At 52.9% G+C, this 26,552-nt stretch overlaps 1 protein-coding gene across 12 annotated transcripts in view; it reads left to right on the top strand.

Annotated features, from left to right (window-relative positions):
- Positions 1-24,736, top strand: part of GATAD2A (GATA zinc finger domain containing 2A) — a 98,953-nt gene extending 74,217 nt beyond the window's left edge. For 7 of the 12 annotated variants that reach the window (XM_082381904.1, XM_082381903.1, XM_082381908.1 and 4 more), the window contains 10 exons: positions 11,140-11,272; positions 11,375-11,506; positions 13,349-13,438; positions 14,468-14,599; positions 14,750-14,917; positions 16,977-17,256; positions 19,760-20,058; positions 20,732-20,914; positions 21,110-21,305; positions 23,763-24,736. In XM_082381904.1, the coding sequence (XP_082238030.1) occupies positions 11,140-11,272; positions 11,375-11,506; positions 13,349-13,438; positions 14,468-14,599; positions 14,750-14,917; positions 16,977-17,256; positions 19,760-20,058; positions 20,732-20,914; positions 21,110-21,305; positions 23,763-23,893 (1,744 nt within the window). In that variant the 3' untranslated portion in view covers positions 23,894-24,736. The remainder of the gene's footprint in view (positions 1-11,139; positions 11,273-11,374; positions 11,507-13,348; positions 13,439-14,467; positions 14,600-14,749; positions 14,918-16,976; positions 17,257-19,759; positions 20,059-20,731; positions 20,915-21,109; positions 21,306-23,762) is intronic. The other 5 variants (XM_082381901.1, XM_082381902.1, XM_082381899.1 and 2 more) reach the window with 5 other exon arrangements.
- The last annotated feature ends 1,816 nt before the right edge of the window (positions 24,737-26,552 follow it).

Here is a 26,552-nt window from a genome sequence, read left to right as displayed (position 1 = left end):
GTCCCTGAACAGAACAATTTTTAAAAAAATTTTAGGATTGTTGTAGATTTACAGAAAAGTTGCGAAGATCGTTCCTGCACACCCTTTCCCAATCTCCCTCATTGTTAACAGATTACTATGGAACATTTGTCACAAGTAATTACTATTAACCAAAGTCTATACTGTCTATTCAGATTTCCTGTTTTTTACATACCTTTTCTGTTCCAGGATCCCACATGACATTTTGTTGTTATGTCTTTTTAGGCTTCTCTGGGCTGAGACAGTGTCTCAGACTTTCTTGGTTTTGACAACCTTGACAGTTTGGAGTTAAGTGTTCTGTAGAATGGCCCTCAGTTGGAATTTGTCTGGTGTTTTTCTCATGGTTGGACTGGGTTTTGGAGAGGAGGACCTCAGAGGGGAAGTGCCTTTCTCATCACACATGTGTCCAGGGCACGTGCCATCAGTGTGACTTGTCACACCTTGATCACCTGGGTATGTCAGGTGTCTTCACTGTAAAGTTACTTTCTTTCTCCCTTTCCATGCTGTGCCCTTCGGAAGGAAGTCAGCTCACACCTAAGGGAAGGGATGCGGAGTCATTCTCCACCTTGAGAGTGGAGCATCTACACAAATTATTTTGGATTCTTCTGCCTAGATTTGTTTTTTCTCTCCCTGAATGATCTTTTACTCATGTTTGAGTTTGTAATACCATCGAACATTAGAAAATATCAGTTTACTGAGTTACAGAGATCTTTCAAATACTGATATATTTCATTTTACAGTATCGCGGAATCAGATTAGTTAATTATCCGATCTGTTGGGAAGCTCTTGGGCTCACAAATTTCCCAAAATTCTACATTTTGCTTGTTGGAAGCTCAGACATTATCATTAGTGACATATTATCGGTTGTTTTCCTTGAAGTGAACAGGCTTTGCTTTGACCATTTTGGGGAAAGTGTGTGCCAGACACCCAAGTCTGAATAACCACAGCATGTCTGTCCGACCTTCCTTCAAGCATCATGAACGCTCAAACGTGTGATTTTTTTCCTGCATGTCTGTTCTGCTTCTGTACGCAACAGGAGTGCTTTATCTTGTCACAGAATATTAAAAAGACATGTTCTCAAATGCTTGAGTTTTAATAAAATCAATAGCTTGTACTTCGTGCAGGGCGTTGCCTACAGCGTGATGACACCGTGAGTCTTGGCACAGTTTGGTGCAGCTCTCCTGACTTGGTGAAAACGGCAAATGTCATCTCGATGTTACAACAGCCTGGCAGAGCCCCTGAAGGGGTCCTGAGGACCACACTGGGAGGAGCGCAGGCAGGCTGTCCACAGTGGGCACGAGCAAGGATGCCTGGCAGGACTCTGAGCTCACATCTCAGGCAGGACAGTGGTTAGTGGCCTGATGGGGTCAGACAGTGGGAGGAAGAGAAGCCCTCAGCCTGGGATCTTGTCCCCAGAGACCTCGGATTGCCGGGCAGGTGGCCAGATGAATCAGTTCAGAGCTAAATTATAGCAGAAAAGGTGATGGGGGCTGCCCTGAGTGTGCATGTTACTACGTTCTTTGAGGATGGGGAAGAGAGGTGGGGTCATCGTCCGTTGACTAGATGCACTTTCTGTGCCCTTTACGGTTCACAGCATCCTCTCATGGTCAGTGGCATCCCATTCTGCAGATGAAGAAACTGAAGCTCTTTGAGGTTTGGTGACTGGGCCAGGTCCTAGGAGCCACTGACGAGTGCCCAGCCCCCCAGAGTCCTCATGGCTGACCTGGGCGGAGTCTCACAGCTGCTTTGCTTAGAGCAGCTGGAGCAGGTCAGGTGGGGGGTTGGGGGACACCCGAGCCATGCTGGGAGGACATCCCCTGGGATTTGCCAGGGCGTGGAGGGGCAGGACTCAGCAGTTTGAAACACATATTTAAGGGGGGGCAAGAAAGTTCCAGGCAAATAGAGCACTTTCCATTTATCACAAGAGTTTGTGGTCATTGCAAGCTGGAAAACTGTTTCTCGAGTGTGGTTTCATCTGCACACAGCTGACTTGCTGTGAGTTGGTGAGGAAACTGGCATCCCAGGAGGTGTGTTTGGGTTCATCTGGTGTAGGGAGTCCCTCCGTGCTGCAGCGTGCTCCTGAGTTTCTCCCTGGAGGAATGTTGGCCTGGCATGTGGGTACGGTGACAGAGGAAAGAGGCGATGCTAGCGATAGTGCTGTGACCAGCAGAGGGGTCCTACACTCCTTTTACCTTCACTCCCCAGGCCCAGGCCCTTTGGAAGCCTGGATGCCCGAGTGCTGAAACCCCACCCAGCTTTCTCAAGCAAGTAGCCGTCCATGTGTAGTTGTTTCCCAGTTAAGTCCAAGGACCACATCCATGTCCTCGCACTGTCATCTCTTTATCACCTCGGGGACTCGGCATGCAGATGCTGGTGGCTATCCAGCATCCTTCAAGTATAAATAAAAATATTTTCCCCTTTTTAACCTAGTCCAAAACTGGTATTTGATAAGCTGAGTTAGAGGCCTCAGTTGACAGTTATGTGAGACCTACCCTTTCCTGCCCTGCACCTCCTTTTTGGGATACCATGTAGCCCCCTGAAGGCTATGGGTGCCCAGCTGGTCTGACTAGGACAGGGGGCCCAGGTCCCCGTGCACTGTGGGGTACACCTGGCAGACCTTGGCGTGCCAGAGTTGACCAGGCCTGCCAGGGGTCCATAGGAGGCTGGGCCTGCTGTGGGCCCAGGTTATCCTCAGGCCATGGGTGTGTGACCTCAGGAAGTCACTCTCTTAAGACTCTTTCCGCACCTGTGGATGTGGGTGATGTGGGTGACAGTTGAGCAGTTGAGACGATCACATGGAAGCATGCATCTTGGTCGTTGGCACAGGGATGGCCATCAAAAAGGGTCAGCAGATGTGCTGGGTGATTTTCCCAAATCTGACATAAGTCAGCATTTCAGTTCTGACTGTGGTCATTTCTAATATGTGCCCCTTCCCAAATTTCTGAGCAGAGAGCGTGCTGAATCAGATTTAGCCTTCCTGGTGGTGACCCGACTGGAACATGTTGCCTGCTGGCAGGGTCATGCTGCAGTGACCTCCTTGGGTGGGTACTGGCTCTGCAGGCTGCCCCATTGCCATTTGATGTCAGGGTCTTTCTGTGGGGCCACTGCCAGCTGCTGGCCCAGGGAACACTCCCTTATGCCCATTCTTGGCTTGCTTCTCCATCGACTCTGCATGCCCCCAAAACTGGCCCCTATCCCTGCTTCCAGTCCCAGTGAGGTCCTCTAGGTCTCCCTAGCCAGGCTGTGTGACTTCTAGGGGCTCCTGTGTTCCTAGAAGGATCCCCAGCAGGACAGGCTGGATGCCTCCTGGCCTTGCTGATGGCACAGTGCTCTTCCACTGCAGCTGCCTCTGCCCTGGGACTGCCCGCCTCTGTGCTGGGGGCCCTGGTTGGGGGATGGGCTCTCGGGACCAGACCCTGGTCACACTTGCTCTCTTCCTTTCTTCCGAGATGTTCGCCTGTTGCCATGGCAGGGTGGGCCATAATGGAGTCCCAGAGAGATAGCTGGACCTGGAGTCTCCAGGAAGAATTATGGCTGGGTTTCAAAAATCCCATCCCAGCTGCTCACCTCCATGGCCTCTGTGGCCTAGAAGCAAAATGTATTCTGACTTCCTGGCCCCCACAAAGCAGGCTCTGGGCTTTTGTCTTGACATCCCAGCCAACAGGGTGTCAAGTTACAGTGCTGGGAGAAGTGGTAATGGATGCCAAGAAGGGAGTCGAGGGGGAATTGGGGGAGTTGCGCAGGGGAGCCGAGGGAGCTGAGGGGCTGGGGCTGGCGGGAAGCAGGTGGGCTCCGGGGGGCACGGCAGGGACCAGGCACCCGTCAGTGCCCACCAACCTCAAGGGCAGGCAAGTGTTCGGCTTTGGGGCGCACCTGTGTCTGCATGCAGCGGTTCCCTTTCTGATCACATCGGGTGTGTCTGAATGGATGGAGCCCCTTGGGAAAGGAGGGTGGGGTGTCATGGGGTCCCAGTGGGCAGCTCCCATGCCCAAACGGCTGTGAAAGATCCCAGTGGTGTGTGTCTGCGGAGATGCTCAGTATGCAACTGGGAACTGCCAATGAAATGTTACCAGGTAGTAGGACTAACCTGGGAACTGGTGATAAACGTCTTATTTTTCTTTCTTTAGGACTTTTCTAGAAGTATTTCTGGAATGGGAGTGCTCATTGGATTAAGTATATGGAATTGCTTTCCAGCGTTGACTCAGACACCACTCCCAGTGGTGCCTGAAGCCGCCGGTAGTGGCTCCCAGACCTGAGGATGGCCCCTTCCTCTCCTGTGGGACCTTCTATACACCCCCTTTTCTTTGTTGGGCAGCTCTGTGCTCCTGCTGGGCAGTCCTAAAGCTATGCTCCAATCTCCTCCCAAGTCTGCATCTGCCCCGGACAGCCTCTGTGTGCAGAGAACTACTGCTGGTCCTTTTGGGGGGATTTGAGGTTCAGCAGGGATGGTTACTTGGGTAAACCTTTTCTTTCCCACCTTCTCTCTCCCAGGGTACTGTAGCGTCTAGAGTGGGTGGCCTTGTTGAGTCTGAGGGAGGCCATGGCATTATAGTGGTGTAGGCCAGCTCGCTGGGGGCAGAGCTGGGCTGCCGGCCCCATTAGTTTAGTGGTTTAAAGTAACTGTATTGGTGTAGCATCATCTGTCAGGTCTGCTGGTTCCAGCTGGGTGCAGCTTCTTGGGTTCTCATCTTTGTAGTCCCACGTCAGCTGGATTGGGTGTCCCCAGTGTCTTGGTTACTCATGTGGGATGGCTGGGCCCATCGCTGTGTCTGTCTCTGTGACCCTCTTTCCAAGCAGCTAGTTTGGCATCCTACTCTGGGGTGGTCTCTCAGAGCATATGTTCCAAGGGCCCAAGCACAAGCTTTTTTTTTTTTTTTTTAATTATTATTTTTTAATTAATTAGTTTTTATTTATTTATTTATTGGCTGCGTTGGGTCTTCATTGCTGTGCGCTGGCTTTCTCTAGCTGCGGTGAGCAGGGGCTACTCTTCGTTGTGGTGAGCAGGCTTCTCATTGCAGTGGCTTCTCTTGTTGCGGAGGACAGGCTCTAGGTGTGTGGGCTCAGCAGTTGTGGCTCGCGGGCTCTAGAGCATAGGCTCAGTAGTTGTGGCGCACGGGCTTAGTTGCTCTGCGGCATGCGGGACCTTCCCGGACCAGGGCTTGAACCCGTGTCCCCGGCACTGGCAGGCGGATTCTTAACCACTGTGCCACCAGGGAAGTCCCAAGCACAAGCTTTTGAGGCTGTGACCTTGCTTCAAAAGCTTGCATCGTTGCTTCCTCTATGTTCCTCACTCCTGGCCTCAGAGAGTGAGCCACAAAACTAACCCAGGTCCCGGGGATAGGACCAGACACGAGGATGTGAGCATGGGGAGGCATGGATCACTTGGAATGAGCTACCTCCACGGTGCTCTTCAGGACTGAATGGATGGGCTCGTAAGGGTGTAGTGCGGTGGTCCTCTGTACAGTGTTTTGTCAACCAGGTGTATTAGGACTCCTCCTTAACATCCACCAGAGTCCTGGACTCATAGGTTAGGAGTTGGACTTCCAGGGCCTAATGCTTGACAAGACATAATGACACAGAATTCAGAAATCCTTTTAAGTGAGTTTGCACATCCTTTACCAGTGCAGCATCTGTGTGCGTGTGGAAAGAGCTGCTCACATGTGCAAGGTGATCCGTCAGTCTACAGGCATTGCAGATTCCTCGTGAACTCATAGACCCCATCCTGGAGCCAGGTGCAGGGAAGAGGAGGAGGTAGGTGCACACCAGCTGTGTCATCTGAGCACCCACACAGCAGGCCCAATCTCTGTCTTCAACGGGTTTGAGAATATTCACGTGTTACCCAATTGACTGCTGTGTGCCGAGTTCACCTTCACAGCAAGCAGCCCCTTACTGCCTCAGGAGAGGTTGGGGCCTGAACTGCCCTGATGGCCTCCTACGGCGTCTGAGCCTCCTTGGCACTGAGATCTCACCTCACGCAGCAAACCCCACCCAGTGGGGCAGGAATTACTGTCCCCATCCTTGTAGGGGGCACAGAGAGGGAAGTGTCCTACCCTGGGCTTCTCACTTGCAAGGGGCAGAACCAAGTGAGAGGTTTTGTAAGGGTGCGACTCTCCCCCTCCCCTCAGTGTGTGTAGGCTTGGTGCACAGTGCCTGCCCTGGGAGGAGGCCCTGTGGCCTGTCCACCACCCAGCATGGCACTAGGAGGAGAGTCCTGCCCCTCTGGCTCTGGGGAGGTGGGGAGCCCTTTGCTTGTCGGGCCACCTTAGGAGCATCCTGGCCCTCACCGGGAGCTGTAGGGCCCCAGCGTTGTGGAGATGGCTCCAGGTGGGACCATGGCTCCCTGGCTGCTATGCCTGTGGTGATCTCCGGCCCCAGCCCTGGGTGGGGGAACCCGCCTATCAAATGCGCAATGACAGCATCACCCTGGGAGGCTGTGGGAGGGTGAACTGAGCCAGCGTGGGGCTGCCATAATGGCACCTTGTAGGAGGGCAAGGCACTTTCTTGGATAGTTTGCTGAGGTGAGGGTGAGTGAGCTGGTCTCTGTCAGGGGAGTGCCTCTGCTCAGGCTTGTGCTGCCCTTGAGTGGAAGCCCCCAGAGTTTTGCCCTAAGCTCCCTGCCCCCAGGATGGACAGTTAGGGGCAGGGCGAAGAAGGCTGCCCGAGACATGCACGCTGTTGCGGGGGTGGGCCCCATGAGCACAGTGGGGTAGTGCTGACCACGCTCCCAGGGCGGGGCTTGGCCAGCCGGGGACTTTTCTGAGGGCACAGATGGTTTGAAGTGCATCTTGAAGTGTGAGTTGGGCCTCACAAGGGAGATGAGAAGTATGACAGAGGAACATTCCTTGGAGGGGATGGTGGGGAAGGTGGGAGGAGCTCATGACAGGACGTACATGTGAGCAGCAACTTGGAGTTCAGGGGCTGAGGGCTGGAGAGGCTGTGGGCCTGGGAGGGGTGAATGGGCTCTAGAGGGAGGAATGCCCTGGGGAAGGGTCTGGTGGGGCCAAGACTAATGTTTGCTGAAACTGGCGCTGGGTCTGGCAAAGCCTCCCCCGCACCTGCCGTACCCAGCAAACAGTTAGCAACCACCTGCCTCTCCCTGCCCAGCCAGGCCCAAAAGATGAGGGGAAGAGGGAGGGTTCTATCAGGGAGTAGTTGGCCACCAGCCCTGCTTGTCTCCCCTGGGTTAGCCCTGAGGAGCAATTTGTTGTCCCCAGGCCTCATTTGGCCCACCCTCGTCCCCTACTTCCCTAGTGTGTGCAGGCATCTTAGGGATCTTATAAAAATGCAGGCTTTGATCAAGCAGGTCTGGGGTAGTAACGTGCCTTGGTGAAGCTGCTCTGCTGCTCAGTGGGCTGAGGCAGGTGGTGGTCCACTCCCACCTGCCCCTCCCCCTCCTGGTTTTGCGTCTGCCCCTCCTGGTCGACCCTAAGGACGGAACTGCTTTTATCCAGGGGTTTCTCCCCACTGCCTGACACAGCACCTGCTTCTTAGGTTGGCTTTCAGCAAATTGGAGTGAGTGAGTAAATGAATGAGTGTGGATCAAGTGTGCCTTCCCCAGACATCAGGCAGGCCCATATTGAGAACAACTAAGGTCAGAGCTGCATTCCCTTGATGAGACTGCTTCCCCTGGCACAGGCCAGTGAGACACTTAAATATTAACCTCACACTGACCGCTGATTGGTTAGCAGCTGGGATGGTAGTCTGGTGCTGTGAATGGAGGGATCTTGTCATGAGTTAAGTTTACAATCCCTGCCTTCCCTTTAGGAAACTTGATGAAAGTTCTGGGCAGGTAACAGAACTCTTGTTTGTTTAGCCACGGCTGGTATACAGGGGAGGAGGTAGTGAGACCATTTTTGCTAACAGCCTGGCCTGCTTCCAGGGATTTTTGTCGGTCATGTAAAATCTCTTCTGATCATAATTTTTTAAAATTTGGCTGCGCCAGGTCTCAGTTGCAGCATGTGGGATCTTTAGTTGCAGCATGTGGGATCTAGTTCCCTAACCAGGGATTGAACCCGGCCCCCCTGCATTGGGAGCGTGGAGTCTTAGCCACTGGACCACCAGGGAAGTCTCCTGATCATAATATTTTATATGAGGGTTCCCAAGATGGGCAGGATAGGCTTAATGAATTTGCCCTGAAATCATATAGCTTCTAAATAAACTTGGTGCCCAGGCAGCTGCCCTGGATTGAGGCAGTACACCTGGCCACTACAACTGTTCCCCTGGCATGTTGGGCTAAATTTCCTCTGCTTTGTTCTCCTGGCCTAAATGGTTTTATAATTTAAAATACGTTTTAAAAAAAGAATGCCCACAATAATTTTTAGCCTTTGTCAAATGCGTGTTCTTTTTCCTGAATTAAAAGAACCCTCTGGGAAAGTAATGAGAGACTTGAAGCACCTTTGCTTTAAAATTGAACTTAGGAAAGTTTTTCATCTTGGAAACTAGTGGGGCTGGTGACCCTTCTGTGTTTGGAAGAGGTGACTCAGGTCCCTGTAACAATCGAACGGGCCGGCACCACACAGGAAATGCCTGCAGCCCGGCAGCCCCAGGGTGAGCTGGCGCCTCCATTTCCTGACAGCACCTGAACCCTACCTCACTTCTCAAAATGAAGGCTGCGTGTCACAAACTGGTTAGAACTGGCTGTTGCCATGGTTTTCACGTTGGAAGGCACAGTTAAAGGGTCACATGACCAAAGAGGGAAATGCCTTTGTCACATGACTTTTTGGTGGCCTGATTAGCATACAGGAAGTTCACTCCCTGCTGGCTGCTGGGATGCTGAGTGATCATTGATGGGAGGTGATGTCATCTCTTGGACGAGTTATTGATTAGTCTCAGTCCAAAATGGGACCTGGGAGTGCTGTGGTCAGAGTGGCCATCTCAGGGAGCTTCAGCTTCCACATGGTCCCAGTCCCTAACCCTACCCTCTTCCCTCAGGCACGTCTGAGCTTTATTAGACATCTCACCTTTGGAAGACGTGCACATCCTCATTGAGATGATAAAAAGTGATAAATCCCTGTAAGTTACCGTTGTCTTAGAGCGCTCTTGCTCAGGAAACGCCTGTAGTCTGTAACTCCAGACGTGGGTCTGCCTGGGCTGCTCCTCTGCCCGTGTGTAGCCAGCCGCCTGGGAACCCACCTGGGCTGGGACCAGCGGCTGCAGCTCCTGTGCTGGAGCCTTGTGTCTGCTTAGTGCCTGTGTGTGTGTCCACAGAACCCGGAATTGGAGCCGCGAGGTCATTTTTTTCTTTTTCTTTTTTTAATTATTTATTTTTGGCTGCATTGGGTCTTCGTTGCTGTGTGCGGGCTTTCTCTAGTTGCGGCAAGCGGGGGCTACATTGTGGCGCATGTGCTTAGTTGCTCCGCGGCATGTGGAATCTTCCCGGACTGGGGCTCGAACCCGTGTTCCCTGCATTGGCAGGCGGATTCTTAACCACTGTGCCACCAGGGAAGTCCCCCGAGGTCATCTTTAAAGTTGATCTTGGGCAGAGTTGGCAGTCAGCAGGGAGACACGGAGACTTGAAAGTGTGGTGGTTCCCGAATTGCATTGGTTTTTAGTTTGATGAGGCCCTAGTGAGACATCCCGGGTTACTTTATAGACAGCCAGCCAATTTCTGGACTTGAGAACGTGGGCTGATAACCACAGTGAGGGGATTCTGTACCTTGAAATGGAAGCCTTTTTTTGTTCACTCTCCTGGTCTCTTGTCTGGAAGACCATCCAGCAGCTGTGCTGGTTAAATCGGATCGGGGCTGGGATTGTTGAGGTGCAGCAGCCATGCCGCTCTAGGAGGTGGGATTAGGAGGGGCCTGGGGAAGCACACTGCGGGTTGAGGGGCTAGGGGAGTTAGGGAATGCAGTGTCTGGTCCTCTGTGCCCATCCTTCCCTGAAGACACAGCTCACTCTGGGAATCGAAAGGGCAGTTCAGTGGGCTGTTAAAACACCAGTTCTCCATCTATAACTCTCTCCCCGCTCAGCTGGAAGAAATGGGACAACTTTGAGCTGTTACTCTTAGTTAACTTCATCGAGTTTGTTCTTTGGGTCACAGTGCCACCTAGCGGACACATTCAGTCCTTGGCTGGTTTTCCTGCTGATAGAAGGATTTGATTCCTTCGACACAAATGCTGAGGCCAGATCTCAAGGGAAAGTTTACGTTGCACCCTCAGCAAACAGAGCTGCTTGGTTCAGGGCTAAGCACCGTCTGTGGGACCCGTTGGTCCTTATGTGTGGGGTCAGCAATGCCAGTGCAGAAGTCCAGCATCACTAGATGTGCATGTATGTCCTAGGGGACTTGGGCGGTAGGGTTGGCGTAAGAGGGCAGAGGGTAATGCGCAGAGGTGGCTGGGAACTAGTTTGTAAGCGGATCAGGTGGGTGGAAAGTATCCAGATCTGTGAGAGAAAATGTGTTCCATGTTCCAGTCGGTTTCAAAACATGCAGCCACTACCGCTACATTGCCACTGGCAGGGTGAAGAGGCCACGTGTAGCCCAGGAAGGACTATCCAGCAGGCAGCCTTGGCCACCTTGTGAGGTGGTGACACCCCATGCTGGGGAGCTAGAATGTAGGCCGACAACATGTGCATCAGCCCTTCTGTCTCCTGGGGACGGGCAGGTGGGCTGTCCGTGAGTGAGGGCTGTCAGCGAGTCTGGGTTTAGCAAAGAAAGGCTGATTTGCGTGGGGGCTGGATGCCCCATCAGGTGGCTTCCAACACGGGCAGGTAGGAGCCCCAGCCAGAGGCCCAAGATTCAGGACCCAGTGTTTTTATTCAGTACTGAGCTACGTGGTAGAGATAGGAGCCATGGTGTTTTTCAAAATGACTGTGTCACCTTCAGACACGTAGGTGTCCTCAGCCCGGGGGACACAGAAGTGGTTACCAAGAACAGTCCCGGCTCTTGAAGGGCTCAGCCGCAAACTGGCAGATTTGAGTGCCCCGTGGTGAGTGTGGTGAGAGAAGGCAGCCTGGGTGGGCAGTTGGTGGGGAGGTCTGGTGAGGCAGCCCTGCTTGCTGCCACCTTGCTGTGTCTGCGTCTGAATCCAGGCATCTGCGGGGTGTGGGGCGGGGCTCTAGGGGACGCTGTCCAGCGCAGTCGGGACGCTCTGGTAGTAACCTGCCACTGTTCCTGTTCCACAGTGACATGAAGTCCGAGAGGAGAGCCCCTTCGCCCGACGTGATCGTACTCTCTGACAACGAGCAGCCTGCGAGCCCGAGGGTGAATGGGCTGACCGAGGATGCCTTGAAGGAGACCAGCACTGAGGCCCTTATGGTGAGCCTTGTCCCCATGCTGGGGAACCATCTCGCAGTGGAACAGCCTGTGTTCGCCGGCCCCCAGCCCTCCCCCTCAACCCTTGTTCTCTTGCCCTTGTAGAAAAGCAGTCCTGAAGAACGAGAAAGGATGATTAAGCAACTAAAAGAAGAGTTAAGATTAGAAGAAGCAAAACTCGTTTTATTGAAAAAGTTGCGGCAGAGTCAAATACAAAAGGAAACTACCACCCAGAAGGTACGTGCGCATCTGTTCCCTCCTCAGTGGTCAGTGAGAGCCGTTTAGAACCAGGAACAGAAAGCCATGGTCATTTCCTTGGCCCACCGCTGCCCCAGGAGCCAGAAAGACTGGTCATGAGGGGTCAGGTTTCCTCAGGGGTGTAGGGACAGGGTCTGAACTGGAAATTTGCAGACTCAAGTTCATGTTTTGGATTTAGCTTAGAGTATATCAGAGTACGTTTTGGTCTAGTATATTCTGGATCTGAGTATGTAAACCTCATTCCCTGTAGACTCCATCAAGGAAATGGAGAGCAGGCATCTTTGACGGTGCTGGAAGCACAGCTCTGTCTCAGACCCCTTTTCAGAAAGGCCTTCGGCCCTGTGGATGAATGTGCTGGCCAGCAGGGGCCGCTGTGGTTTTGTGGACAGATTGCTGAATGCCACAGGGTGCACCATAGCCCGGCCCCAGAGCTTCTCCTGTTAACCTCCCCTGATGCCTCAGGCTCCTTGTGCTGCTTCTAAATGCACCTTACCATGTAAGGCAAGGTCAAGTTTGTTTTGTCCTTTTTTGGTGTCCCATTCTGGGAAGGTTCCTGGTCGGTGACAAAACTACCCTTCCTTATATTCTAACCACTCTCTTAGTGAACCAGAAAGTAAATGCATTTCAGGCAGTACAGTGTGTAGAACATGTGTCCCCTTAAGGGAGCAGGACAGGGGGACGCTCTCTGGTCAGACTTGGGGATTTGCTTGAGCCCCCACCCCCACCTGGTAAACAAGTGGACCAAGCCTGGCGTCTGTTAATATCCTGATGGACAGAGCCTGCTCATTACTTGTTTCCTTGTTGATTGCTTAAGAATTGATGATGTGAACCAAGTCTGTCAGTGTCCCTTTTCTGGTGGAATATGTGACTTTAAGAAGTGCCTGGGGATTTCCCCAGTGGTCCAGTGGTGAAGAATCCTCCTTGCAATGCAGGAGACGTGGGTTTGATCCCTGGTCAGGGAACTAAGATCCCTCATGCAGCGGGACAGCTAGGCCCATGCACCACAACTACTGAGCTCGCACGCCTCAACCCTGCGTGCTGCAGACTACAGAGCCCACACGCTCTGGACCCCGTGTGCCACAACTAGAGAAGAGAAAACCTACACGCCACAACTAGAGAGAAGCCCCCGCGCCGCAATGAAAGATCCCGCATGCCTCAACGAAGATCCTGCGTGCCGCAGCTAAGACCCAATGCAGCCAAGAATAAATAAATAAATCTTTTTTGAAAAAAGAAAAAAAAAGTGCCTGGACCCAACATTTTCTCACCAGGGTTGGGATTAACCTGTCTAAGCCCAGGGTCCTTCACCTCAGCCTCTACCACCAGCCTTTTTTGTCCCCTGGAGGGCAGAGATGGCACCTGAACCACAGTGATGCCAAGCACCCTGGGGCGGGGGGGTGGAGTAAAGGGTGCTGGAAAATCTGTCCTTTGTTTATTGTATTTATTTGTTTGTTTATTTATTCACGTGTCTATCTATCTATCTGGCTGTTGTGGGTCTTAGTTGCGGCATGCGGGATCTTTGTTGTGGCATGTGGGCTCTTAGGTGCGGCATGCGGGATCTTGTTTCCTGACCAGGGATCAAACCCCGGGCCCCCTGCATTGGGAGCCCGGAGTCTTAACCACTGGACCACCAGGGAAATCCCCTTTATCTGTTTCAAACATGTCAATTCCTGCTGCAAGGAACGTGGCAGGCGGGAAGCAGAACCTTTGAGAGCCTGATGCCTTTTGAAGAGGAAGAAAAGCAATGCTCTTCTGTCAGAATTACGTGTGGGAGGAGCAGGGTTGGTGGCCCTTTCATCTCCTGCATGTCCTGCTCTCTTGCAGCCCGCAGGCTCCACTGGGAGCTCTGTGACCACCCCTCCCCCGCTTGTACGGGGCACCCAGAACATTCCTTCCGGCAAGCCATCACTTCAGGTCAGTGTTCCCTCTGCATCATGCTCCTGAGCAGCCCTGATCCAGTTTCTGCAAAAGGCCGCTCGTTCCTTCTGATTAGACTAGAATGAGGCCTTCTGGTGGGAGCCCAAAAAATAAAGCATGCTTGTGTTCCCATACCCAACCCAGGCCCCTGTTGACATCATAAACAAATCACACAGACTCTCGGAGGACCCCTCCCATGACCACCCCTAGAGAGACTGGAGAGAGGACCAAGGTCCTAGGCAGACTGGGCTCCCTTCAGCCTGACTCTCTGAGGGCAGCTGGGGGGCCCAGCGGGGCATTGTCCCAGCCCGGCTCACAGCCTCCTCTGCCCACGGGGTGAGATGGGCAGATCTCCCACTTCCAGCCATAGGACAGAGGTCAGGCCAGGGGCCACCTCCCCTCAAACAGGCCTGAGCCCCCAGCTCAGGCCAGCAGGCAGGTGGTACTGGTTCCAGTTAGCTGGACTCTTGCTGCGGTAGGGCCCGAGTCCTGAGTGAGCCTGAGTGAGCCCAGGTTGGCGTGGCTCTTGTCAGAGTCTGTTCCTGGTTCTTTTGTGTTTTGAATAAATAGGCATTTTAGCTTTTATTTTCTCTGCCACCACCTTTTTTTTTTGGACATTAAAAATTTTTTTTAATCTTTTTTTTTTAAACATCTTTATTGGAGTATAATTGCTTTACAATGCTGTGTTACTTGCTGCTGTATAACGAAGTGAATCAGCTATACGTATACGTATATCCCCATATCCCCTCCCTATTGCGTCTCCCTCCCACCCTCCCTATCGCACCCCTCTAGGTGGTCACAAAGCCCCAAGCTGATCTCCCTATGCTATGCGGCCGCTTCCCACTAGCTATCTGTTTTACATTTGGTAGTGCATATATGTCCGTGCCACTCTCTCACTTCGTCCCAGCTTGCCCTTTCTCCTCCCCCATCACCTTTTTTTGGGTAATGAGTATGTGCTTTTACAAAAACAGCAAACCTGTTTGTTTAAAAAGTCATGTAAGATCTGAGGGTTGGTGTTGTTGACAGACCTCTTCAACTCGGATGCCTGGCAGTGTCATCCCACCACCCCTGGTCCGTGGCGGGCAGCAGACGTCCTCGAAGTTAGGGCCACAGGCGAGCTCGCAGGTCGTCATGCCCCCACTCGTCAGGGGGGCCCAGGTGAGCAGAGCGAGGGCTTAAGGGAAGCCCCAGGCAGCCCTCCACCTCTCGAGAATGAGCCTTCCTAGTTCTCAGGTTGGGGGCTCTTTCCCTGTGGCGCCCTCTGTCGTCCCTCTCATTGCCTTGTCTCCCCCCACCACACCCTGACAGCAGATCCACAACATCAGACAACATTCCAGCACGGGGCCACCACCGCTCCTCCTGGCTCCCCGGGCATCTGTGCCCAGTGTGCAAATTCAGGGACAGAGGATCATCCAGCAGGGCCTCATCCGCGTCGCCAACGTCCCCAACACTAGTCTGCTCGTCAACATCCCACAGGTGAGGGTCATGTGTGTGCCCCACAGCTGCCCCTCTGATGGCCCACAGTCCTGGGACCCAGTCATGTCTCCAGGGTGGCTTGGCGTGACTTGCCTGCTTCCTTGGAGCCAGGTGAGGTCTTGGATAATCCAGCCCCACAGACAGTGAGTGGTACTGTAGCTCCTTGGAGCTAGTTGGGGCATGAAAGTCATGGGCAGTAGTCTTATGTTGCCAACTGCCATCTAGCAGAGGTGGATAGCTGCCGAGAGTGGGAGGGGTGGAGATCTGAGCTGAGATACGGGAAGGCTCAGGGTGGGGCACCAGAGCGCTCCGCACCCTCCCCCTCTACAGGCACAAACGTGTGGAGAATGTCTGCAAATGTCCTTTCAGCACCCGTGCATCTATTCTTAGCCGTGCATCCCTTCACCTCTGTACAGAGCCTCTGAAATGGGGAGGGTTTGTCGCCACCCAACAGAGCGCGGAAGATGGGACCAGGGGTGGGCAGGCCGAAGCATGAGACCAGGGGCAGGCAGGCCGAAGCATGATCCTCATTGACAGATAAAATTACTGGGTTTGCAAGGGCTTTTGTTGATGTGCAAGTTAGCTTCTCTTCCTCCTTTGTCATGGTGCATCCTTGCCCGCCTTTCTCAGATAAGATCATGGCCAGCAGGGCTCTGGACAGCGTCCCTGCCTCTTCTAAAGTCAGGTTCAAGTACAGTCTTGCCACCCAAATGGGGACGTCCTGGACAGGCAGTTTCATCCACACCATAAACTCGGATCAAATTACTACCGTGTACCATACCCTGTTCTCATGCCATGCGGACGGGAACCAGGCAGGCAGTGGTGGATCCTGTGGCTGTGCTCCCTGTGGGGCCAGGGGAGCCTGCAAAAGGGACAGGGAGGAACTGGCTGGTCAGAGGCTGGAGTGGACAGGCCAAGGTGCTGTGATGGCATCCTCTATGGTGGGGAGTTTTGCTCTGCTGTGGAGACCCCATGGGTGGGGTCTGGGCAACCGTCCTGGGCTCCCTGAGCCCCATGATGTGTTACATACAAGTTGTCAGGTGTGTGTATTTTTCTGGAGATGGTGTGCACAGCTTTCCTTCAATTTCCAGAATGGTCTTCAGTGCCACAAAGCTAAGGGCACTGGCATGGTCAGCTCCAAGTTTGGGGGGAGAGCATTTGATAATGTTGGGCGGCAAGTGGTCTGGAACAAGGAGATGGTGGAGGGTCAGCCACTGGGGTCCAGAAGATGATAAGTAATGCAGGAGCCGTGAGGATCAGGAAAGGTGAAGTGCAGGGGCACACAAAGATGCTCATGAGGGAAATGCCATTGATGCCACAGTGAGCCACCTTTGCAACCTTTTGAGGAAGGAGGCCACCCAGACCTGTGCTGGGAGGAGAACCAGGCCATAGTGACAGGACAGTTGCCATGCTGCCTGGGTGGGGGACGGTTGCCAAGGGGCTACCCACTGTCATGGTGATGGCTTCATGGCTGTCCTCAGGTGGCAAAGTGTAGCAAATTACAGATTTTAAAGTTAATTGGATATCAGCTAAACCTCAACAAGTGTATTTATAAGATTGGTCATTTCATAGAGCAGTTAGCTTAATGCCGCTTTTCCTGTTGCTTGTTGATGTGAAGCAGCTCTGAGTTACTTTTTACTTAAAATTTTTTTTTTTTATTTTTGGCTGCATTGGGTCTTCGTTGCTGCGCACGGGCTTTCTCTAGTTTCAGCGAGTGGGGGCTTCTCTCTTGTTGCGGAGCACGGGCTCTAGGTGTGCGGGCTTCAGTAGTTGTGGCTCATGGGCTTAGTTGCTCCGCAGCATGTGGGATCTTCCCGGACCAGGGCTCGAAGCCGTGTCCCTTGCATTGGCAGGCGGATTCTTAACCACTGCGCCACCAGGGAAGTCCTGAGTTACTTTTATAAGGATTTGTCAGTATAGCTAATGGTGCTGACCTGGAGCTACTTTTATAAGGACTTAGTGTAGCTAATGGTGCCGACCTGGGCTGTGGGTGCCGTGGTTGGGCTCTCCTCAGAGTGGGCGCCTCAAGCACCCTGACCAGGTCATTGTCTCCCAAAAGCCCTCCCCAGCATCGCTGAAAGGAACGACAGCCACTTCTGCTCAGGCCAACTCCACCCCCACCAGCGTGACCTCCGTGGTCACCTCTGCTGATTCTCCAGCCAGTCGACAGGCAGCTGCCAAGCTTGCACTGCGCAAACAGCTGGAGAAGACGCTGCTTGAAATCCCCCCACCCAAGCCCCCCGCCCCTGAGATGAACTTCTTACCCAGCGCTGCCAACAACGAATTCATCTACCTGGTCGGCCTGGAGGAGGTGGTGCAGAACCTGCTGGAGACGCAAGGTGAGGAGGCCCTGGGCCTGGGGCCGTTTTTGTCTCTTGCTGCTGAAGTTTCCATCATGCAATTGGTTTTCCATGCATAGCACGTGTTGGCATGTCTGCTGTGTACCCACAGCTGTGGGGCACATTGTGGATGACATCTTGTCATTAGTTATTTGCTTGCTGTGAGGTTTAGATAATTTCTTTCTTTTTTTTTTTAATTTTTATTGGAGTATAGTTGATTTACAATGTTGTGTTCGTTTCAGGAGTATAGCAAAGTGAATCAGTTATACATATGCATATATCCACTCTTTTTTAGATTCTATTCCCATAAAGGTCATTACAGAATATTGAGTAGAGTTCTCTGTGCTATACAGTAGGTCCTTGTCAGTTATCTGTTTTATGTATAGTAGTGTTTACATGTCAGTCCCAATCTCCTGATTTCTCCCTCCCGCCCTAGATAATTCCTTAAACGTACGATAGGCGCCTTCTTTCTGATGGGGCCACTTCTGAGAGTTGGGCAAAGGTGGAACTTTGCAGAGCCTTGAGTGCTCTTAGTCCCCAAAGTGGGAGAGGGACACCTATGCCCGGGCCAGGCTCATTGTATTACCCTCCTTGGAAGTAGTTTGGAAAGCACACCTGCATGTTAGGAGGTTTTAGGAATAAAAGAGTATATATAAGGTAGTGAGCAAAAACGATACTGAAAGGTGGGAGGTCAGATTGGCCCTTTGGGAGCCTCTGCTGGAGCCTCTGCTGAAAGGTGGGAGGTCAGGTTGGCCCTTTGGGAGCCTCCAGCAGATGCTGAACTGAGGACTTTCTGCCCTTAGATTGAGTTCGTGGTGGCATTTATTAGGCAGCCAGCCTGAATCCCCGCCCCACGTGATCTCGTCAGATGCTCAGAGCTGAGGAGGAGGCAGAGCTGTAACCTTTTCAGGGCAGAGGATGGCCAGGTGGACTCCACCTGAGCGACTGTGGGGCACCAGAGCCAGGCCCAGTGGGGAGAGATGTGGGCTCTGACACAGCCTGGATGTGTCTGGATCCCTTCAGTGACTCCTTTATGATGAGATTAAGTTGGCAAAAAAGCTGCTATAAGGCCAGTGCAGTGCGGCAGGCAGGAGGCCTGAGTCAGGAGGCGATGCCTGCCCGTCGTACGCTTGCCTGTGCTGGGCACCCGCTCTCCCAGACCAGTCTGTCTCCGCGTGTTCTCATCAGGGGTCAGTCACCCTCTCCTGTTGTCAAAAAACAGGACCTAACTGTGGGAGGAGGCTCTGAGTCCTGCTTGAGGTGTCTCTTGACATTTCGCAGAGCCACAGGTGGACACTGAGTGCAGCCCTGCGCTGGCGTGTCTGTTCTGGCGCTGGTCATGCAGGCCGCAGCTGCCTGGGAAGCAGGTACCCCATCCTCTGGGGTTAGATGTGTGGAAGCAGAAGTGCTTTTGTTACCAGAGCATGTTAGCTGTAGGCTGGGGGCTGGAACTGGGGGCCCAGTGTAGACCCCTGAGCCTTGGGCAGCTTGGGCAGGCAACATCCCATCTGCTCCGTGGAGTGACAGGTACCCCCCCTAGAGTCAGATCCTGCACAGCCCCTCAGCAGTTAGGGGCAGCTCGGCCAGGCCCAAGGCGGGATGGGGAGGCTAAGGGTCTCTCGGCATCATGGTCCATAATGCCAAGAGGCAATTAAACTCAGGAGTGCTGGACACAGAAAAGATAGGAACAGAGTGCAAAAGGTACCCCTTACTGCACATTGGATGGCAAACATATATACATTGAAGAAAGTATCGACCCCACACCTCAGCAGGTGCTTTTTGTGGCTTCCCCAGTCACCCCTCCTGTAGCTGATCAAGGAGCCACCGAGTTCCCATTTCCCAGGGCAGCCGGGTATGTGTCCTGGCCCTGCCACTGACCAGCCGTGCACAGGTCACTTCAGCTCCTTGGCCTCAGTTTCTTCCTCAGGACAGTGGGGTGGGGGGTGCCCCTCAGAAGTTTGTTGTGAGAATTAGACACACTGATACCCACAAGGCACCAGGCACAGTGCCTGTCGGCATAAGCACTCGCCTAGATGACTAGTCCTCTGCTAACTCACCCACTAGCAAGGGTGCCGGTCACCACAAGGTGGGGCCTTGAGTGGTCACCATCTCCTCTCCACTGGTGACGCAGTACAGGAGGGTTGGAAATGTCTGCACTGTGGGTAGGAAAGATGACTGGGAGATGCCAAGCTGACAGCACTGATGTCTTTGAGAGTTGGTATCAAGAGTGCCTAACTCACAGTGTTTTCTAAAGTGCTTCAACTTTGCTTCTGCCAGCAAAGCCTCCCGAGGCTGGCCCAGTGCCCGCACACAGTTGGCACCCAATATGTGTTTGCCTAACGAACACTGACTGAGGCTTTGGTGTCCTGATGCCAGTTGGGCCACATGGCCCAGGGTGCTGCCCCTGCTCTGCCCTCATCCATATCCCACCTGGGGGTGGTCCGGGCTCCTACTGTGGTGTTCCTGTTCCTCTGACGTGCGGCACACCCATCTCTCCCTGCAGCGGGCAGGATGTCAGCCGCCGTTGTGCTGTCCCGGGAGCCCTACATGTGTGCACAGTGCAAGACGGACTTCACGTGCCGCTGGCGGGAGGAGAAGGGCGGCGCCATCATGTGCGAGAACTGCATGGCGTCCAACCAGAAGAAGGCACTCAAGGTGGAGCATACGAGCCGCCTGAAGGCCGCCTTTGTGAAGGCGCTACAGCAGGAGCAGGAGATCGAGCAGCGCCTCCTACAGCAGGGCGCCGCCCCCGCGCAGGCCAAGGCCGAGCCTGCTGCCGCCCCACACCCTGCACTGAAGCAGGTGAGAGTCCTGGTATGGGAGCCAGAGCTGTGGCCTGGGAGCATGGGCTGGGTGGCCTCGCCTTCCAGGAGAGGGGCCTCGTTCCCTTGGCAGGGAGTTGTCGCTAGCAGGCAGGATGTTCAGACATTCTCTCCCACACTCGGCGATCATCTGCCTGGTTGTTAACTTGTGCATCTAAATTGCATTTAATGGTGGTGTTTGGTGGTGAAAATACTAATTTGCAGTTTCTTTAGATTTTGTAGCTTTCACTCGCAGTGTGCCGGCTGACAAGCACTTCTTGTTTAAAAGGACTTTTCTGAAAGCCACATTGAGATACAAAAGGGGCGTTTGGAAGAAATGTTCTAGCTAAATTAAGGAGAGAAGCAAGTTTGAAATCAAGTTTTTTTGGCTGCTTTTTTTTTTTTTTTTTATAATGCTTTGCTTTCCCACCCCCTATAGACCCAAAGCTCCCTGTTGGCAATTTTTTGTGTCCTTGGAAGTCATTTGTAATTCACTAATAAACACATCTTCTCAAGATCCCTACGTAGTGGGTGGCTGCGCTGCCCTCAGGAAATGCCTATCCTGTGGGGACTGGGCCTCAAGTGGCCATAGCTGCTGCCCTTTGGTCACTCTAGGTCACCCTTGGCCAGACTCTGGACAGTGCTGACCTCGATTTCAACCCCCGTTTGTGTAGGTCATAAAACCCCGGCATAAGTTGGCGTTCCGCTCGGGAGAGGCCCGCGACTGGAGTAACGGGGCTGTGCTACAGGTCAGAACTGCGGTGCCGGGAGCCCCCTGCACCGAACCACCAACCAGCCCTCACATCCCAGACCGTGACCACGTCAGTCGCCGACTGTCACACTGCCTGTGTCTGTCTGTGTGTGTCTCTCTCTCTTTCCCTTCCTCCTACCCTCCCGCCTTGGTGTAACTTACCTAGTCTCCTGATTTTGGACTTCAGGGATCCCGTGTGGGTGGGAAGAGGTCAGCCAGAGCAAGGAGCGGCTGCGCTGAGCATCTTGCCCTCTGCTGTCCCCTTCCCCACACGAGCTGTTGCACCCTCTCTCCACTGTAGGCCTCCAGCCAGCTGTCCCGGGGCTCGGCCACAACGCCCCGAGGCATCCTGCACACGTTCAGCCAGTCACCCAAACTGCAGAATGCAGCCTCGGCCACAGCCCTCGTTAGCAGGACCGGCAGACATTCCGAGAGAGCCGTGAGCGCTGGCAAGGGCAATGCCACCTCCAACTGGAAGAAGGCGCCCCTGAGTACAGGTGGGCAGACCCTATGGGGCTCGGAGTAGGAACCTCGCTGGGGTTGGGTCCATCCCTTCCTTATTTTTAACCAAGACGTGCACACGCACAGGTAATGGCACAAAAGGGCCCTGAACCTGCAGACCTGCTGCCTCAGACTCTTCAGCTTCATCTCTTCTGTTCACTAAATAGGATGCCCTGAACAAGTGGCAGCCCTGGATAAATACTAATCACCCTCGCTGTCTCCACCCTCTATACCCAGACTCTCAGCTCTTGACCCAAAATGGGGGACAGAACCCGTTCAGGCAGTGCCCCCCACCCCCGTGCCGTCAGTGGACCCTGTGAGCATAGATGCTCATTTTGCCAACTCACCCCCTCTCCCTTCCTGCCATAGAGAATGTCTGATTCTGCTGTTACAGTGTATTGATACCTTTTGCGGCGCACTGAGTTCATTTCTTGCTCACCCAGTGTCCTTCATTCCCTGCTCTCTGGGCACCCTCTTCCCACCCCCTCTGGCTTAGACAGGTCAGATGGTACAAAGTGCAAAACAGAATGAGAAAGCAGGCAGGAGGAGGGGGACCCTTGGGCGGGGGCTGAGATTTCAACTGAGGTAGGCAACAAAGGCCTCTGAGGAGATGGCATTTGAGGAACAACCAGGGGAGGTGGAGACCCTCAGGTGGTCATCCCCCAGTCTGCCACAGCCCCACCTTCCCTGGGTTGTCCTTGGGTCATCCCCCATACCATTTGTCCTGTTTTTTATTATTTATGTGCTGGCCTTAGGATGAAAGTTAAATATGTCTTGTGTCCGTCAGTAATTGGACAGTGAAATGTAGGCACAAAGAGCTGAGAGGAGGAGTTGGGTGAGAGGTCTAATTGGACCAAGTGTCCCATCTCCCTCCTCACTCCCACCCCGGGGTTGCTCTAGGAAGAAGAGGCACCATCATGAGATCCATCTCACTAGTCAGAACTGGGAAGTCTGGGTTGTTGGTGGAAACAAAACACAGAAGCCGGCTGTGCACACAGCTGACCATGAGTTATAAATATGCCCAAATGTCAGAGCCTTCTAGAGGAGAGTGAGCTCGGGGGAGTTCATCCAACTGCAGAAGAATCTGGCCCTCCTGGAGAGCAGAGAGCATTTGTAAACAAACCAGAGATACTTTTGTTCAGCATGTTTAAGATTACAGCTAAGAACTCATAGACTGGTCAGAAGTTCTTTTTCTGGGAAATTTGAAAGTACATGAGATAAGTGGGAAAAGTCAAATATGAGAGTATGCGTGTATGCACAGTGATAGTACCATGTGAAAACTTCGTATTAAGGGTAACGTTTGAAAGAATATGAAGGAATAAATAGTTGCTGTGTTCAACGATTTGTGGGATTAGATATGAAAGTGTCATGGCTTAAGAGGAGCATTTCTCAGAGGAGTTCTGCTTGCACTCCTGGTTGCCCTGGGTTTCTGGATGGTGGCTTTCTGGGCGGGACCTAGCAGCAGGTTTCTGGAGTGCTGGCCTTGGATGCACAGGGAGGGTTCTGTGGTGCATTTGACTTTGGAACATTTATTCCACAAAATATATTAACCCACCAAAAATACTTCTGAGTAACACAGCGACTCTGGTCCCTGCTGCAGCTGAGACTCCAGGGCAGTCCTTTCCCGCAGGCCAGCCCAAAACCTAAGTGTGCTGGTTGGAGGCTGGTGGGGCGGTGGGGGGCAGGGTGGGTGTGGGTGTGTGATACTTGGGGAATTCCCTGGCGGTCCAAAGGTTAGGACTCGGCGCTTTCACTGCTGGGGCCTGGGTTCAGTTCCTGGTCGGGGAACTAAGATCCTGCAAACCGTGCAGCACACCCCCCCACCCCCACCCCCCAAAAAAAGTGGTACTTGTTCATCGTGGAAATTTGGAGAAAACAAAAAGAGAAGATAATGGCAGTGGCCATTGTCAACCCCAGGAGAACAAATGCTGCACTTCAGGATTCTCCTCCCCAACCCCCCTCCACCTCTTCACTCACATGTCACACGTGTGGAAATGCCAGCACATATATAATAAAAAACAGGAAGTGCCTTACAGAGGGATCATGCTGTATTTAGCATTCTGTGTCCCTCTTAATGTTTTAATGAGAGAATGTTACCATGTCATTAAAACCTGAGGACAGGATCAGTTGTAATGGCTGCGTAGTGTTGCCTCATACTGGATTGCCCGGTTGCACAGTTCAGTCGTCTGCAGTGTTTCAGTGTTCTGTATAGCACTGCAGTAAACAGCTCAGTTTTCATAGTTCTGGTAGATGACAGAATCTCTGATTATTGCCCCACGTGTAAGGTTACCATGGCAGAGGCTTGTAAAAGCGATTGAGTTATTAAATTCTCTTCAGCTTCAAGGCTGGTATTTGAACCACCTTTGCTCAGTGGGCCCAGCTGAGGCTGGGGTCCTCCCAGGTGCCTCCCCCTAACTGGGGCTGTTGTGGCCTGTTGCTCTGTTCTGTTGCAGGCGGGGCCCTTGCATTTGTCAGCCCGAGCTTGGCGGTGCACAAGACCTCCTCAGCTGTGGACCGCCAGCGGGAGTACCTCCTGGACATGATCCCGCCACGCTCCATCCCCCAGTCGGCCACGTGGAAATAGTGTGAGCCGGGCCCAGTGGAGAACAGGCTCCCTCCTCCCTCCCACCTGGCCCCACCACCTTCCACCCGGGAAGACACCCTGCTCCCCGAGAGGGCGAGTAAGCGCCGGCCGCGCTGCGGAAGTGAGAGTTCCGATCTTGGCTGCAAAGTCTCATCGACGTGGGGGGACCACTTCACAGGTGGACCAGGATTATTACTGGGGACCTTTCCCATGGGCTTTCTTCCTTTCTTTGCCTTTAGTTTGCCCAACACCAGCAGAAAAGTGGACCTTGGGGGCTGGTTCTGCTCCTCGCCCTCTCCTTCGGCCCCCCGAAGGGCACATGGACGGCTCACCCTAGACACTGTGACATGCTCGGGCAGTGGCGCCCGGGGCTTCTGAAGTTGAGCGGAGCATTCTGTTTTGTTTTTGCTTTTCCCTCTGTCTTAGCCTCCTAATCTTTGACTGCCTTCCTTCATGGCAATCTCTAGGTTGACAGATTTTTTTTAATCACCTCACGATGATGGAGTTTAATGTAAACCGTGCAGACCCAGGGTTCCCTGCCAAGCACGGCCCCCATGCCCTGGAGGGTGGGCCTCTGACCACCCAGCCCTTGCTCCAGCAGAAGGCCTCTGCTGCTGCTCGTCCCAGAGACCCCCGACCTTCCACACTTAAGCAGAAGAACAAACTGCAACCCAGACCCAGCCAGAGAGCCCGGGATCCTGGAAGCTGAGAACCGTCAACAGAGTAGGGAGGAGAGAATCAGCAGCAACATCCAGAGCCTGAGCGGGAAGTTGGGAGGGGCTGGCTGTTGTGGTTTTTGTTGTGGTGGTTTATTTTATTAAATTCTTTCCTTTTCTTTTCCTACTTACGTTGATGGACAACATCCGAAGCCCTGGCCTGTGCTTCTGTCAGGTGTGTCTGGGTGGGGAGGCGCCCCTGCACCCCCCCAGACTTCAGGGTTTATGTTTGGGTCTAGTTTAGAACCTTCCCTTAAAGCAGGGCCATGCTGCCAGGGTTTGCCTTCAGACTTTTTTTTTTTTTTTTTTTTTTTTTAAACCCCCCTAGAGTCTACAGAAATGTCTTACAAAGGATCAGGTCTGCTTTTAGTTGTGTTGTGTTTTGGTTTCTCCCACTCCTTAAAAATCGGTCCATGAGGAAAGGCAGAAGCTGTTGTGTGTGTGCTGCACATGGGCCAGCTCTGTGCAGGTGTGAGGGTGTCACGCGTACGCGCACACGCGTGTGTAGATGGGGTATGCTGCTCCTCACTTCAGCCCCAGCCCTGGTTTTCCTATCCATGCAGTTAGGGACTTAATTTAAAATCCTTATTTTATAGGGCCACCTTCTTCGAATACACTGCTGCAACATTCTAATAAAGGCTCATTTAACCGCCGCCGCCCCCTCCCATGTTGTGTGACTATCAGTGTTCAGAGGACATTTTTGACATGCCGTAGAACTAGTTTTCCAAAGCGTTCTAATTTTTTGTTGTGTAAAACCCTAAATTTCTCATTGATTTTTGTTTTGAGTACATAATGTAGATGGGCTGAAGGAGGAGGGGAGGGCAGGAGAAGGGTGGCTTTCATTCCAAGATCCAGGGATTTGGGGGAAAGGGGAAATTGACCTTCAGGAGGGGTGGGGGAGCGGGGAAGGGTGTGTTTTTACACCAAAAAATCAAGAGTATGCAAGCATTTCTATTCCTCTCATTTTTCTGTGTGCCTGGCAAATAAATACCTGTCTTATACTACTCTGAGCTGTTAGCTCTCTCTTTTCAATGACATGGGCCAAATTTTCCAAATCCTCCCAGAAGGAGTGCCCGTTGGCCTCCCCTGCAAACTGACCTCAGTCCTATGCAGCAACTCAGGCATCTGGGCCAAGGTCACCTCTGCACTGGGGATGCACCACGGTTGTTGCACCCCCGTGGGGGTTGACTGGGTTTGTGACTCCAGGGCTCAAACTGAGCCACTTGCATTGGCCCCGAACCCCGTCCCCATCAGAACCTCACTCTCCACTATGCTCAGGAACCACCTCTCCTCACCTCACCTGGCCAGACTTCTCCAGGCTGTTGAATAGGCCTTGTGAGTTCAGTACAAACTGACCGCCACAGGCGGAGGACGGGATGGCCGGGCCCTGACCCTGTCTCTGCCTCCTGCAGCTCAGCATTGCAGGAACATTCCCATAGTAGGACATACTGTGACATAAATGTAGCTTTTTAAAAGGGGGTCAAGAAGGTGAGATGCCTTAATCTTTATTCATTTCTACTGTCTCAAAACTTCTATCTCCCCCCTTTTTTCCTTTAATTTCCCCTTTGCAGTGTAACTTCTATAAGCCTCAAGTGCATGGTTCTGTGATGAAATTTATAATGTTGCAAGAAAAGGCATTAAATACCTCTCTGAATACGGGAAGGATAGTAACATTAAGGGTATTCTCCCAGCCCCAAAGCCCACCCCTCAAAATTGGCTACAGTTCTGGGAGTTTGTAGGTTCCCAGTTTGTAGGTTTGTAGGAGGATCTGGTTCCCAGGAGAACCAGAGAATGTGGGAGCCCCCGGTCCCAAATGACAATTGTAACTGCCCGGGGATCTGTGACAGGAACCCCCGATGGCAACTGGAAACTATTCAAAACGTCAGCTGTTCTGTGGACTCGGGTGTGGGGTTCACCAAGCTCACTTCCCCATCTGAAGTGGC

This window comes from Balaenoptera borealis (genome assembly GCF_965194805.1).
Source record: "Balaenoptera borealis genome assembly, chromosome: 2".
Lineage (NCBI taxonomy): Eukaryota > Metazoa > Chordata > Mammalia > Artiodactyla > Balaenopteridae > Balaenoptera > Balaenoptera borealis.
This window is presented reverse-complemented; position numbering and strand designations above follow the sequence as displayed.